The 15,811-nt window shown below is 46.6% G+C and overlaps 1 protein-coding gene across 1 annotated transcript in view; it reads right to left on the reverse strand.

The window, feature by feature from the left end:
- Window positions 1–13,440, reverse strand: part of AGBL1 (ATP/GTP binding protein like 1) — a 265,668-nt gene extending 252,228 nt beyond the window's left edge. The window contains exons 1-4 of the mRNA XM_019533180.1: window positions 13,377–13,440; window positions 10,964–11,110; window positions 10,030–10,161; window positions 7,116–7,209 (exon numbers count right to left, since the gene is read on the reverse strand). Of these exons, the coding sequence (XP_019388725.1) occupies window positions 7,116–7,209; window positions 10,030–10,161; window positions 10,964–11,087 (350 nt within the window). The 5' untranslated portion in view covers window positions 11,088–11,110; window positions 13,377–13,440. The remainder of the gene's footprint in view (window positions 1–7,115; window positions 7,210–10,029; window positions 10,162–10,963; window positions 11,111–13,376) is intronic.
- Between the last annotated feature and the right edge of the window lie 2,371 nt (window positions 13,441–15,811).

Here is a 15,811-nt window from a genome sequence, read left to right on the forward strand (position 1 = left end):
TGCTTTGTGCCCTTCCCCCTCGCCCTCTTCCTTTTTGAAAGCCGAGATTCTCAGAAACACGCTCTCAGGAACAGCGACCTCCAGACAAACACTACATATCCCAGGAATACTAATAAAATTAGAAGAACTTTTATGAAACAACAGAGATGGAAAAATACTGCACAAAACAGGTCTCATTTTCCGCTGAACCAACTTTGGCCATTTTTCTATCCATTTTCTGTCTAATTTATGCTCGTAATTTGAGGATTTTTGGAACAAACCTTTCCATATTGCAAGTTTCAGGATTATGTGTGTGAACGTTCAGAGTCCGAGTTTCAAATTCATTTGGCCAGCATCCACATCTGAAGTGCATTCATCCAATCATGGAAGAGATGTGTCCATCACGTGGCTTATCTAACAAATGACAACTACCAGTAACTAGCACGGCTCAAAATAGCAAGTAGGGTTTTAAGTGTGGTTAGTCACAGAGAATTGTTTAACCTCCTGAGCAACCAAAAAAAACAACAACTGAAGGGAATTTGACTGAATAATTTTTACTGAAGTTTGAGGAAATGGCAGTCTGCTCCCAGATATAGGGGGGGGAAAAAAAAAAAAAGAAGCATCACTCACTCTTTTGACACCAACTCTTGCCACCTGCTTGGAAACTAGCCCTTCCCTAATAGAAGAATCCTATAGCATTCAACTAAAAACATCCTAGGTATTTAAACCATTGTGTAACACTTATCAGACAGCTCTTTCTGCCAAAGAAAGGTTTCATTCTATATAGCAGGGGTGCTCGACCCCCCCAGCCTGCAGGCCAAATCCAGCCCACAGAGCCATGGCATCTGGCCTGGGGGCACTCCCCAATGGTCAGGAAACCTGGTGGCAGGGCATCAGAAGCAATTAACATGGCCACCAGCCACCCCTGCCTCTCTGCCAACTTTCCAAGCCTTGCATAGCCGGATGAGGTCTGGGTCAGGCCACCACTGCATGGCTGGATCAAGCCCAAGCTGATACCCTCCTCCCCAGGACCATGACCAGATCAAGCCACGGGCACACCCGTCCCCACACCGGACTGGGCCCATGGGCAGACCTGGCATGATGGGATGAAAAGTTTGGGAGCACGGCTATAGCACATATACGTAGAGCGTTCTGCCAACGGCCATAAGTTGCATCTTTTTAAGTTCTAGTGGATATTTTCAAAAAGTTTTGCTGCTTTCTTTAAATATGGCTACTTGCTGCTTAGACCCACACAAATCAGGACATGCCGATATGAAGACCTCAGCCCCCAAACTGAGACCAATAAAGTCCATGGGTCATAGTCCAGGGGGAAAATTAGAGCTATTTGGCACGCATCCAGACAAAATAAACTGGAGCATAGGAGAGTCTGCACCTAAATAACCTAGGGCTTTGCGGCTGGAAAAAATAAATAGAACTATGTATCTTGTTTCCCTATCTTAGCTGGCTTAATAAATAGCGCTGAACCTGGTGCTCTGCAGAGCACATTCTTCAAGTGACCTTGGTCCCTCTGCTCACTGGGCCAGTAGAAGAATGGTATATCGATGAAAGAGGACATGGTGCGGGTGTATTTTCCATGCTGCCTTCCTGGCAGCTGATCAAAGTGAGGATAATATCAGCCCCCAGAGATGCGGGCTGTTCCAGGCAGCAAGGCAAATCAGGGTGGCATGTAGCTCTGAAAAATAAGATGTCAAGGGCAAAGAGAAGGGGAGGAGTAGGTGCCCATAGGGATCATGCAATAAGCCAGGTCCACCCACCTAGCCCCAGGCCATCCACTACTGCTCTCCAAGTTTCCTCCTGGAAGCTAAAAAGAAACCTATGATCTCATTGCCAACCAGAACAAGTTATTCTTCCTCTTCTAGGGATTTCTAAGTGGGGTTGGTCAAAAAAAAAAAAAAAAAAAAAAATTTACACGCATTCCCTCCTCCATAGTCTGGCAAATTGTGAGGAGGATGCCTGAGATTTTTCAGACCGTCACCATCCCAAGCTTCCCTTGGAGCTCAAGAGAAAAAGAGATCCTCAGCCCTCTCTTCATGGTGGATTATCGTCCCATTTCGAGCCCTCCACTCATGCCAACAGCATCTCCCAAGACCTCTCCCTCTGTGGGACAGAATAAAAGCAATGTCACCAAATAAGGCGAGATGAGCACAATCCTCTGTCCCTTGAGTGAGAGAGAAAAATAACACCTTTAAATTGGCTGCAAACTGCCCTTAAACCAGCACAGATTTAGGCTGATGTTCACAGTGTTTCCACTGATGAACAGGAAGCCGTTTCCAGTGCAGACACTCACTGCTCCTAACTCCTTGGTGTTAAAATTCAACACCAGTGATGGACTCTAGGAAGGCTCCCTGGGGGTCTACCAGACTCCTGCTAATTAATGATCATGTTAGTTAAACCTCAGGTAAATGATAGTTTGTAGTCCCCATGCCTCCTTCTCTATGGGCTAGCTATGGGGCTGAACTACATCTCCCACGATGTACCAAAGCAGAATGGGGACAAGCGCTTCATGGGGGTATAGGTTTGGTGACCTATTTGACCTACAGCTTCTAAGAAGCACCATGGCAGCTCATTTTTGAAGTGGAATTTTCATGTTTTTTCAAGCAGGAAGCAACTGTGACCACCTGAAACCCAAGACACTGCTCCTGCCTTTGTTTCAAGGCAACTTGCATCATCACAGATCCTCACAGGAGGCGAGAGGCTCCATACCAGCTAGGAACCGACTGCCCAGGGGGTTTTGCACCTATTGGCTCCTCTGTGAAATATGAACTTTCATTTCTACCCAGGAGAACTTTTACAATTTCTCCAGTGCCTGACGAAGGGTGTTTGCGTCCAAAAACTTGCAATTAAAGAATTATTTTTTGCAAAAATCTTCTTTGTCTAATAAAATAATTGATCATCTACTACAAGTCCTGATTGCATGGCAGCTCAGGCAGACAGCTGAATACAAAACAGCCCAAAAGACCCTCCTCCCCTCCCCCCCCCCAAAAAACCAAAAAACAAAAAACCGCGGGGCTTGGAGTTCACCTAAATCAAAACAAAATATTCTGGTTTGATTTTTCCAATGGAAAAGAAGGGGGGCAAAGTAAAAACAATTTTGGCAAAACTGAAAGTTGCCAAGCAAACTTTGATTTTTTTTTTTTGATTTTTTTTTGTTAAAATAAAAGGCAGAAAAGTCCCAAATAGCTGTTAGGATTTGGATTTGTGAAACAAATCTAGAAAAATATCAAGAACAAATCAAGTCCAAGGTTTATTGGAAGGCCCTCCATTTTCCCTTCTTCCAATATATGGAATGAATTTTATAGCCTCAACTCATTTCCTAAGCTACTTCAAAATACCCAAAAAGTGACTTTCAGCAGAGATACAGTAAGTAACTGAGCAATGGAGACTGAAGACTTCATTATTTCTGAGTAGGGTAGGGGACAAAGAAGGAAGCTTGCGTTCCTTCTGCCTGTGCTGTGGGCTGAGCATTTCATTTTCCATGGCATCTTTCACTAGTACAAAATTCACGATAAAAAAATAAAAGAGAGTCCTAGTCAGTCCCACATTATACTTCTGAACTGATACCAGTGTAGGGCCAGTCACGCTCAGTACCCCAGCTACAGAGTGCAGAGCTAGACGATCGTACTACCGTGACTAACGCTATTCCAATCACAGACGAACAATTCAGCAGAAAGGACAGCAGGGGAGTGAGTGGAATTTGCTTTCCAAGTTAAGTGTGGACATGGACACATCAATCATTTGCAATTGCTACAGTATTTGAGCCCAGGTGCTCTGGGGGAAATGCCTTCTAGGCCATGCCGCATCACGTAAACCAATTCCCCCATGGCCCTGAGTCTTAGAGAGATAAATCATAATCCAAGGCCCAAGAGGAATGCTGCAGGGTGCTCCAACACGTCCCTGGGAATACAGGGGACAATATTTTCAGAGCAGGTGAGAACAGAACCACTCTGCAGAAAACATCCTCGTCTCCCCACACCCTAGGAGTAAAGGTCTCCAGGGATTACAGGTGCCCTGTCAAGAGACAAGCAGAAGCTGCAAAGCTGCTTGAAGCTCTTCACAGTCCCCTGAAAAGCCAAAAATGCAACCACAGCATAAGCAAATTGATTTGTGCTAACAAAGGCAGCTGCATGCATCAGCTGGCTCCACTTGAAGTCTTAAGAAGCAAACACCGAACAAGGCCATTGGTGCAGGCCAGTTCAAAAGTCCTCAGAAATCTTCTTGTCAAGTGCTGGCATTGCCAAAATGATAGCAGCATAGGCCAATGTGTAAGCCTCTTTTAAAGGGCCACCCTCTTCCAGAGCAACATGCATTTGCTGTTGACTAGTCAGGATGCTGGACCCATGCTTTTGTCTAGGACAGCAAACCCAGGATTTGGGCAGAAGTCATACATACCTAATTGCTCTTCTCCTTCGGAGATTTCTCAGCCTACAGCTGTCTAGTCTATACCCAGCTTACCTGCCACAGTACTACCAACACAAGAGCCACTCACTTAGTCTAGTGCCATAGGCTCCTGCCTGATTCCCTAAGGGTATGTCCACAACACGCAGCAGTGTGGTGCAGAAATCCCTGAACTAGCTGCACTCAGGATAAAAATCAAGGACCAGTCCATGTCTCTGTATGGGCTAATTTCCCCTCCCTCTCAGGGCATGTAGGCTCACGAGCATGTGCTTTGCAGTCAACAAGCAAACACGAGAACACATCTGGCTGAGCTTGTGCATCCGAAACACCAAAGTGCACGACCTTGCCTGGGTAGACAGGCTGTGCACGCTCTGCGCTGTACAAACATGCATGGGAGCACGCGACCTCTCTATGGCTTGTGACAAGCTGGGTTGGTGCCAAGCCCAGGCTGTTTGTCTTCACCCACGTGTTCCCTCTGTCATAGGTGTGTAGGCATTGTAAATCTTGCCCCGAGAACTGGTCAGGGACAGACAGCTGCATGGCTAACTTCAGTTTCAAGCCAGAGATGCAAGGCAGGGCTGTTCTCCACAGGAAAAGTCACTTTGAAATAAGAGTCAGCATGTGCTAGAAATAACTCCAGACTATGCCTGACTCAAGGATTTTATCTGGAGTGACAAGGATCCCAGCCCACCTCCCTGCCAGAAACCCCTGTTTGGTCCAATCACATCTGAGAGTTATGGAGACAAACCTTGGCTTCAAGGAACAAAGGAATAGCAGGGGCCTCCCAAGCCATCAGATCCATTTGCCCAGTTCAGAGACAACCATTTATCGCAAAATGCCCCAAAACAGTCCACTCCAAACCCTCACAGATGAGCACAAACCACAAGTACCAGGAGCACCCAGCAACACGCCAACAGCCACCACTGCACTGGGAGACAAGTAATCAGTTTATAAACACTCAGAGAGCATCTAGGAAAGAGGTAACACCCCATGCCTGGAAGAAAAGCTACCCTGCCCCTCCGCCCTGTCAATCTGACCTAGAGGAACATTTCTTTAAGCCCCTGGATCCGATCGTGGTTTGACCCTGAGCTGTCAGTTGTCATTTCTCTCAGGCCAGGTTGTGGCGAGAGGCTCTTGGAGATGGATACAAGGGGCTCATTACCACCGGACATGGGGAAGCAGGGAATTGATGCTGGGACCCGAACACAAAGTCCCTAGTACAGCGGTTGTCAACTGGGGGTACGCAGACCCCTAGGGGTATTTAGAAGTCATAGGGGGCACGCAGACCTAATGTGGCTGACAAATGCCACCTGTGTGCGCGCAGCTGCAGCGCAGTATGGAGGCCGCCAAGGAAGAAGCTGGGTCTGGCTGGTAAGTGTGTTGTGAGGGAAGGGGCAGATCGAGACCCCAGCGGTGGGGAAGGGAGTGGGGCTGGGGCTGCCCAGCCAAGGTGGGAGCGGCTGACTGAGCCGCATGGGGGGTGGATCCTGCCACTGCGAGCACCCTAGGAGGGCACAGGGGCATGTGCCCCCAGATCCGCACACAGGGCAGGGTGGGCTGTCACTGCGGGCTGGGGCCGGAGCTGTGCCAAGCTCTTCCTGGTGGTGGTTGGGCCAAGCAGCACTCAGGGCAGGAGGAAGAGGTGCTGGGAGGGAGGTATTGGGGGTGGGGAAGGGTTGCAGCCACCCCAGAATTCGCCATAGACCCCACAACTCCCCTCCCAGTGCTACCACCACCCACCCCGAGTGCAGCCCAGCCCCCTGCTGGGAAGAGCCTGGCGCTGGCCCCAGCCTGCAGTGGCAGCCCACCCTGCCCCACACACAGATCTGTTAGCACATGCCCTGTGCCCCCCTGGGGTGTGCACGGCTGTAGGAGCCACCCCCCATGCAGCTTAGTCTTGTGCCCCACGCTGGCTGGGCAGCCGCCAGCCCCACTCGCTCCCCACTGCTGGGCCAGTCTGTCCCACCCTGAGCACAGATCTGGAGGCACATGCCCCAATGCCCTCCTAGGGTGCATGCACTCACAGGAGCCACCCCTCCACTCCGCGCCTCCAGAATGAGCTGCTCATGGCTGTGCAGCCTCAGCCCCACCCTCTCCATCACCACGGGGACCTCAATCTGCACCCCCTCACCCTTAAAAACAAGAAAAACAAATAAAAAGGGACACAAGCTGGAACATTGAGAGAAGGGGTACAGTCATTAAAAAAGGTTGAAAACCCTTGCCCTAGCATGATAATAAAACACAGTGTGGGGGCAACAAGTGAGCCCCATACCCTCCCCAAAAGCCCATCCTCTTCCCCTGCCTAGTCTACTGCTCTGTCTTCTACTCCCTGCCTGATTTGCTGGTTTGCTTTCTGTTACCTGCCCTATCTGTTGTTGTGCTACCTGTCCCCTCCCCGACTGGCCACGTTCCTCACATGGGCTGCCCTAATGCCGCAGGCTGGCCACTTCTGGATATAAAACACCAAGTACAACCATGGCCCAGTAGCAATTCCTTTCTGCACCTATGAAATCCTTCATTTTGTATTTGCAGTGACATTTTCGGTCAGTTCTGATTTCCTTTACAGGTGGAACCAAGCTCTTTCCAGCCACCTGCAAGTGTCCAGAAGCATCTGGATCCAGATCTGGCTCCAAATGGCATAGCTCTGAGCTAAACCTGTTCATCCAGCCCTATACTTGGCATAGTTGCTGCAGCTGGACAGGCCCAAATCAGCTCCCTACCTGACTGTCCTGGTGTGCTTCTTGGTATAAGGAGTGATGACTTTGAAAAGCAGCTCCATGGCTCCATTAATGCCCAAGGTAGTTCCTGCAGTAACTGTACCAACGAGAAAGAAAGGCAGTTAGACCCACAGCAGGAAGCTTGGGTTACTGCAGTTGGAGAATGAGCAGCAGAGAGAGCTAAAGCAGGTAGAATTATTGCCCAGTTTCTGTGGGCTCCTGATCAGACCCCTTACAGCATCTAACAGATGTGGAAATAGAGGTCCAAAGCAATCCAAGGTCAAACAATGACAGTGACACTCAAGGATAAAACTGCCACCTCCTAACACCTAACCCGGCACTCATCCCAGCATCTCAGAGCTGCTCCTTCTGTACAAATCATTCTCTAGGAACAAATTAGGTTTAAATGGGGCCACATCCCAGCCAAAAGACAGGGCTCCAAATCCAAACCACATTTTCCCAGAGCAATTCAAGACATGGGACATATGAAAGAAGGGTCTCTCTCCCTCCTACTTCACCCCCCACTATTTCTACCCTGGTAAGTCAGGGGGTACTTCAGAGTGTAACCGAAGTCCCATACCAGCCACTCCTATCTATAATCCTTCCCTTGGTAACACTGTTAGTTCTTGTCCTCAGATGCAGCAGTCTGTCGATTTAAAAAAAGAAAAAAACCTGCACAGAAATTGGCTGCTTGGCTTGAAAAACTAAGCCTACAGCAGTCCCTCAACCAATCAGTGAGATGGGAGAGCAGGGGAGGGGCAGGGGTTCACACAGATGATGCTAATAATGAGAGTGCTCTGCATAAGCAGAGAGAAAATGCCACGGGGAAATGATAATCAAGAGCTTTGGGGGGGAGAGGGTGGGAAATGGCAGAGGTATCCTAACAGGGGGAAAGGATAAGAAATCAACACCCTTGTCAGCAGCCAGCAGGCGCCCTGGATGCCAGCCCGGGGCTGATTTTTGGCTGCTTTGTAACCATCTCCCACTGGCCGTCAGGAAGCTGCCAAAGGGCCCATCAACTTATGCAGCCCCTATCGGGTCTCCGCCAAGTCATCCTGCTGATGGAGAGCTTTGGAAGGCTTTGCCGGCTACTTTCACAACAACAAGCCATTCACAGGGGACAGGCGGCATACGAGGCTGCTTGAACTGCACTCCCCGTAGACCGCAATGCATGCCACACACAGGGCTGGCGGCACAGGCTGGGAAGGCAGCAACACAGAGCAATGAGCAGCTGCAATGAGATCTCAACGAGTCTGGGTTGGGTGCTTAGACTCTCACTCCCAAACAACCTTCAAATCTACAGATGCTTCTGGATCTGCTACTGCTCCACTCAATGAGGTTTATTTTGGGGACCAGGGAACGTCATCTCCTACGAATTCCATACAATCTTGGCCTAGCCCAGAACAGTCCTCATACCCAGGCTGCCTGGAGATGGAGCATGGACCTGGAAGAACTGGTTCTGCCTGGCACAGGGCAATTACAGGGCTCTCCACAACGGCTTGTGCAAAATCCTTTGCACTAGCTATAGTGCACAGTGCAATATCAATCCCCACCCACCATGCCATAGATGAGATGTAGGAACTGTAATGACAAGAGCTTTATTAAGCAGAGCTAGATAAACATTTCTGAATTATTCTTTTTTTTTTTTTTGAGAAAAATGCAGGCACTTTTTTCACTAAAATTTATGTCCATTTCTTGACACTGCTCTATGCCTTAGGAGATGCTCAGATGTCACTAACAACCTGGAGAATGAGTTAGGTCCTGCCATTAAGTTAACAGCTAAAGACTCTGCAGGTATTAGCTTAACTGGGATGCAGGTGTGCTTAAAAGGGGAAGGGGAGGGAGGGAAGAGAGGTCTTGTTACAGGAGGCAGCTGGTGGTGAAGCTGTATAACCCAAACTGAAGCACATTATAGTTGCTTGTCTGTGTCAGAGGCTCAGTGACACTCACCTTTTCAAATAATGCTTATCTCAGGGAGATGGACCAACTGCTGGAGAAGGCCCATAGCTTGAGAACAACTCCTGTGCCTTCAGGGCTGAGCGCTAGTGATGCTGGGTTTTAGGAGGAATGATTTAGAAAGCTAGAGATGCACAGCTGGGTCAAACAGTAACCCATAAGGGGGAAACCAAGATGATTTTCTAGTATTACCTGTGGAGTAAAAGGCACTTGGAGGGACTGAATATACAATGACTGAAGGTACTGAAAATCCCATGGCTTGAATCATCCTTTAAGACCAGTACAGAGAACAGGAAGGATGGTCCCCTAGTTTAGGGACTCTGGGGACAGGTGCTCAGTTCCTAGCAACTCTGCAAACCTCCTATGCACCCTGGAGTAAGCCACGTATTTCTCTGTGCCTCAGCTTCCACACCTGTAAAGTGGGGATTATAGTGCTTGTGTGGATAAATACATGGAGTGCCATGTACTCCAGCACAATGTTGGGGAGAAAAGTAGGTCATGCCCTAAGATAGCACTACAATAGGAGCAACCCTGCATCATCTGAACTAAATAGCCTTTTCTGAAGCTATTTTCTATCATAATATTTATACTTTCTGTAGTCTGCGGCTGGGCAGGTTCAAATACTACTAGAGTAGAAGGGCGGCCGCAAGGGATTGAACCTGGGATCAATCTAGTTTTGGTATGCAATGCTATCTATCATCACAAATAGACTCCAACAGATATGTAATAATGCACAAGTCCCTATACTACAGGTGTCAATAGTTTGCACCAAGATAAATGAAAGAGGGGTTTGACACTGACATGAGCAGAGAGGTGGTTAGTCTGAAAGCAAGGTAGGATGGCACCTTAAAGACTAACTGGATCAGAAAGGTATGAGCTTTTTTAGGCATCAGTTTACTTCATCAGGTGCTAGGTCACCATCTTACCCACATTAGAAACAGAAGGAAATCAGCACACATACCACTGGAAGCATAAACCCTCATGGCCCAGAGACAGTGGATGAGATGCAGGTGATGGCCTAGATTTTTCCTTGCCAAGCTCAGGGTCACATCAATTGCCTCCAGCATCTGCACCCTCCGCCCAAACTTCCTGTCTGCAAAAGGAAATGGGAATAAAATGACAGTAAATGAAGAGAAGCCTTCAGGAGAGATGGAAAAATGCTACAGGACAGAAGGATCCTAAAGCATTTACAAATACTTATTGCTATGACCTCAAAATAACCTGCAAGGCACACTGGCACTGCTCTCTCTCTTTTACAGATGGGTAAATTGAGGCACTTGACTTACCAGCATTACAGTCTCCATATACAAACAGCATCCATTGAACTCAAGCAGGCAGGCCCGCTCTAGTCACTAAACAACAGTCCCTCAAATGAAAGGAACACAGCCATCTATTACTGTACACACAATAATACCTTTTTAATGCATCATTGGAGTATAAAGTCTGTGTCAGAGTAGCAGAAAGAGCCTCTGCAAAGTGTCATATTTTGTAATGGAGCCTCTTACGACCCAGCAGCTGGGCTCTATCAGTACTATATAACATGCTGTTTAGCAGCTTGTTACGAGCTCCGTATGGAATTTTGCCCACCTGTCCTTTCAGCCAGGGACCCTGGATCCAGAAAGCAGCATGTCTACCAATTCAGCTAACCCATAATGATCTCCATCAGCTGTGCTCATATTCATTGGACAAGCCTCCTTCCATCAGCATTTGAAACTATCACAGTTTCCCACTGCAGCTCTTGCAGCCCGCCATCCCTCCCTCTGAGTTGAAAGGTCCCTCCTCGTTAAAGGATACAGGCTATTACTTACTGATCCTAGTCCTGACCACAATTGTGACCTTTTGGATCGTTTCCTCCCCCTTCCCTATACTTTTAAGTAATTGTGGGCAAGCAATACCTCTTTGGCCTACTTTAGCCAACAAACGAAGCAGAGGTAAAAGGATGCTGTAGTCTGGCTCAGCTGTCTGGGCAGCATTTACAAGGGCCTGCAGCAAGGCTTCACTGCCTCCTTTGCTGATCATGTAGTGAATTCTCCGATCTGTTCCTGAGAGAGGGAAAAATTAGAAAAGAAGGTTAAACTTTCCTGCCATGGAGTCTAAAACCTAGAAAGAAGTGAGCTTTCCATGGTGCAGATGATGCTTACTGGGATCTGTAGAAATCAACTGCATGATCCTCTCCGGTGCCTTCTTGGTCAGGCTTTTTTTACATGCAGGGACATTTACAAAACCTGCATCTGGTTTGGATTTCAAACAGACCCTGCCCAAGCTGAAGTTGTAGTCCAGACCCAGATCTACTCCTCCAAGCCATGTGTTCTGCTGTCTCTTGCCCTTGCTGTTGTTATCTTTACAGGCTACATCCAGCTAGGGCTGTCATTGTGCAGTTAAATAGGCTAGAGAGAAATAAGCAGTCACTCAAAGCTTTCAAAGGAGTGGAAAGCTCCATGCTCTTCCCTGAGATAGCAAAAGTTAAGCAATTAAAGGTATAAAAGTTCAACTGACCACTCCCTCAGAACAAGGAATGCTAGGAAAATTTTGGAGATGGCTCTCAAACAAAGCAGGTCTCCAAAGAAACCAGTGCTGGCTCTGGAGGCCCTACAGGGCAATTCTCTGTCATTTTGGTCATCTGTGAATTATTTTGTGGTAACCCACACTAGGGAGACTGTGGGAGCAGCATATTTAGCCCCTGAAGATATTTCAGGGGAGACAGTACTTCCTATTCGCCATAAAAAATCCCCCCAGCTGATGGAGGAATGTACTGAAGGCTACAAAAGAGTCACCGCTGAACTGAAAGTGTCTCTAACAGGACTTTGAAAAGTAAGGAGTATGAAGGGGGAGTATGAGAAGCTTGGCACAGGGTTGTAGAAACTACATAATGCACACAAAGCTCTGAATTTTGGCAACTTAAAACTGCTGGCAGTTTTTGCTCAAATGAAATTTCTTAGAGGAATGAGTGGGAAAAGTTTAATTTTGTTTTCAGCTCTATTGGCAGCTCTTCCTTCCACATAACTGGGGCCCTTGTAGTAACACTTTCACAAATAGGAGAGCCTTTGCAAATGCTGTGCCCACACTTTTCCTGGAATTTTTGAGTTTCTTCACCCCTGCAGAATATTTCCTACCCTATTCAAATGGGGATGAGGAGAAGCCATTTGTTCTTTTGGCTATTAGAGGAAGCCTGTTACAGAGTTGAGTTGTCATAGCCTGGGAAGTCGGCCTCCTGCTCATGTCTCAGGGTTCTCACTTTCTAGTGGCCCTGGTGACTTTGAGCCTTTCCAAGCTCCCCGGGATGTAAAATATCTTGACATGCATGGCATCGTTTAAGGCAGGCAAGGTTCTTTGGGTAATTGTGATCTCTTTTATTTGCTGGAAGAAGAAGGAAGTTATTTTTAATTTTATCACATAGAGAAAGGACCAAAATATTTTAAATGCTTCCATATTACTGGGTTTTTGGTTGTAGCCATGTTGATCTAAGGACGTAGGCAGGTAATGTGGGTAGATGTGATATCTTCTTTTATTAGACCAAGTGAGAAGCTGGAAAAAAATTCTTAGCAAGCTTTCAGGTGCAGTCACCTTTTGTCAGGCATAGGAAACAGCGCTGTGCAAAATTTCACTGGCCCTTTCGTTTCAACACCATTTTGATTCATTTCGAGGTCGAAACAGCAACATTGCAATGAAACAAAGGGCTGCGAAACAGCCTCAAAACAAAATGAGGCTAGTCAAAACATTTGGAAAGTCAAAACATTTCAACCATAGTGCTGGGGAAACGAGCTCATCCCCGTTGGGATGATTCCCTGTCCCTACGAAACACTGAAATAGCGTCGAAACAGCCTTTCTGTTTCGAATCGAAATGAAATTCGAAACAGAACTCTGTTCCATCGAACCATCAAAACTCAAGGCAAAGCAGAACGGTGCCGTTTCACACAGCCCTAATAGGAAAGATCGCTGAGAACTTTTTTCCAGCTACTCACTTGGTCTAATAAAAGAAGATACCACATCTACCCAAAGGACCTTACCTGCCTATGTCCTTAGACAAACATGGCTACAACCAAAAACCCAGCAACATGGAACCATTTAAAACATTTTTGGCCCTTTCTCTACATGATAAAATTAAAAATAACATTAGAAACTTCCTCTTTCTTTGAGCAAAGTAAAACCCCAGTCTCCCAGAAAGGTAGAAAGAGGAATTGATGGGCTCCAGATACAAACCAGGCCCAGTCAACCTGGCAAGAACAAGTCAGAGTTATTGGGAAGTGTGACCTGTACCCAGCCTCAGGAATTTCTGTTTTCACCCTGCGAAGGTCACCAGTTACTTACCCACTGAGAATAGGTCAGCGAGAATACCGAGGATGTTCAGGATCACGTCTCTGTCCTGGGAACTCTGCAACAGGAACACAAATGCCCACCTCTATGAAGGAGTTCAAAATAGTGAGGCAGAGGATCTCCTCTACAAAACACTTCATGCTATTCAGGGTTGGAATACAAGCAAAGCCTCTGGGGTCCAGAGGCATTTGTGTCCCCATATGCATAGTGGGTATTCCTCATCTCATCTGGCTGACAGATGTCAGCATTTCCATGTAACTAATGCACTAATAGTCCCTGGGGCCATTCTAGTCATACCTCCTACAAGTAGTGATCAGGACATGGTGGAGGTAGTGAGCAAAAAAAAAAACCATCATGAAATCACTCCACTTGAGCCCATGTCAAGCCAACACACCTCTGCCTGTTTCCCAGCTACTGTATTTTTCATGCTTTAATTCATCACCTTTCCCCCAAACTATCTGAGTTGCTTTCATACCCAACAAAACTGCTGAATTTAGAACAAGAACTGAACAAGCCACACACTGCAGTGCATTAACAACGGCTCTAACAAAGGGAATAATGGAGGAGGAGGTGAAATGTGGAGCAGCTTCAGTTACCATCTACAACCTCATATTCAAGTGTTAGTCAAGCCTAGCGATCCCATTCTTTGTTGATGAAAGAACTGAGGCGATGTTGTTTTTTTTTAAATTGCCTATCTTCTTTTTAGCTAAGTCATTCTTTTCCAGCTCTTTATTTTTCAGACCTAACCTAAAATATTCGAAGTCAATATAGAGACTTTTAGAACATAAAAACATGGCCATTGGGTCAATGAGGCACTCATGCGATGAGTTAATGACCCAGCCTAAATGCTTTCAAACACGGGTGTGCAGTTTACAGTGAGAGTCCATTGATTCTATAGCCTGGTAACTAGAACAGCAGAGCAAACAGGACTTTCAGGAGGGAAGTTATCTAGTCCTATGTTTCATTAGGACTAAATTGACATTATATGTGGACACTGCATGATGTACACTAGATGGAGAGGATCTAATGCAGATCTTGCACTAAAGTGAATGATAGACTGTTAGAATAAAAGTTTTGCTTAATTTCTATAGTCATTTTGTACACAGCCAACTGGACAAGTGGCATGGAAGCTGGTCTGCAGGCCGGATCATGCTCAGGGACGTTGTCCTTAAGACTGAAAGATTTCACTGCTACAGGAACGATCAAGTGCTTGTAGTCTGTGTTGTCATGAGGGAGGGTACCTGGGACTTATACTTTCCACAAGAATTCCTAATAAAATAGAAACCTTCCAAACTTGTAGCACCTGTCATTAGAAAGGAACATCAAATACGTTGAACAAACTGCAATGTCTCTAACACAGCCACTTCACCTTCCACCAGAACTTCCACCAGAATTGTCATAATATTACAAATGTCTCAGAAATATATGAAACCTTTCTTTCTGAATTTTCTCAAAATGTTTTAGAAACTTAATCTCCTGTTACGCACACTAGTTGCTTGGAATCATATTACCAGTCACTGAAGAGCCACAACAACCTCTGGCATGTTAAACATTTTACAGTCAAAGTATGCAGTAGCTGAAGACCGGGGATGAAGTGCCTCCTATCTAAGAGAGAGAGCAGAGGGAGTATATGAAAGACAGTGGAAACTTAAATACACTCCTCCTACTGTATGTACATATGATACATGACCACATATTACTTTTTTCCACTGCTAAAATCAGAATAGGGTGCTACTTAGGGAGCTAATTAGCAGGCCTGTGTGAGTAGGCAGCTATTCAATCCGGCTTCAAATCTGGCCACTTCAGATGCCAGTGATCCAATCCGGAGCTCTGGACCAGGTTCCCACTTCGATCTGGCCAAAGCGGCTCCAAAGCTTCAGAGCTTCATGGCCTCAGCAGGGGCTACCATCCCTGCAGCTTTTACGCTGCTGCGCCTTAACATGCACAGTATCACCCATGGCACAAGTTTTGCCTGTCAGCAGCTTGAGATGCAGTTTCCCCCAAACTGAAAATGGCACACTTTGTGGCCTCACCAGGGGCTACCACCCCTGCAGTTTTCGCCTCCCTGTGGTGTAACACGTAGATGTGACATGAGTTTTACTTTCAAGAATTTGGGGTGCAGTTCCCCCCAAACCCCTGCACCGATCTTCTTGAAACGTGGCAAGCTTTATGCTCTCAGTAGAGGCTACCACTCCTGTAAGTTTCATCCAAATCATACAAAAAACAACAAAGTTATAGATATTTCATTGATTCCCCATTATACCCTATGGCCAGATCGGGTATAATGGGGAATCAATTCCGAAGCGGCGCCAAAGCTTTTCCAGAGTGCTTCAGAAGCTGTGAACCTCTTTAGAAAGCTTCACAAAGCCAGTGCTTCAATCCAGACATGCTGCTTTGAATGCCAAAGTGTCCAAAACTTCTCCGGATCT

This window comes from Crocodylus porosus, unplaced genomic scaffold, assembly GCF_001723895.1.
Source record: "Crocodylus porosus isolate Cpor-Errol unplaced genomic scaffold, CroPor_comp1, whole genome shotgun sequence".
NCBI classification, from domain to species: domain Eukaryota; kingdom Metazoa; phylum Chordata; order Crocodylia; family Crocodylidae; genus Crocodylus; species Crocodylus porosus.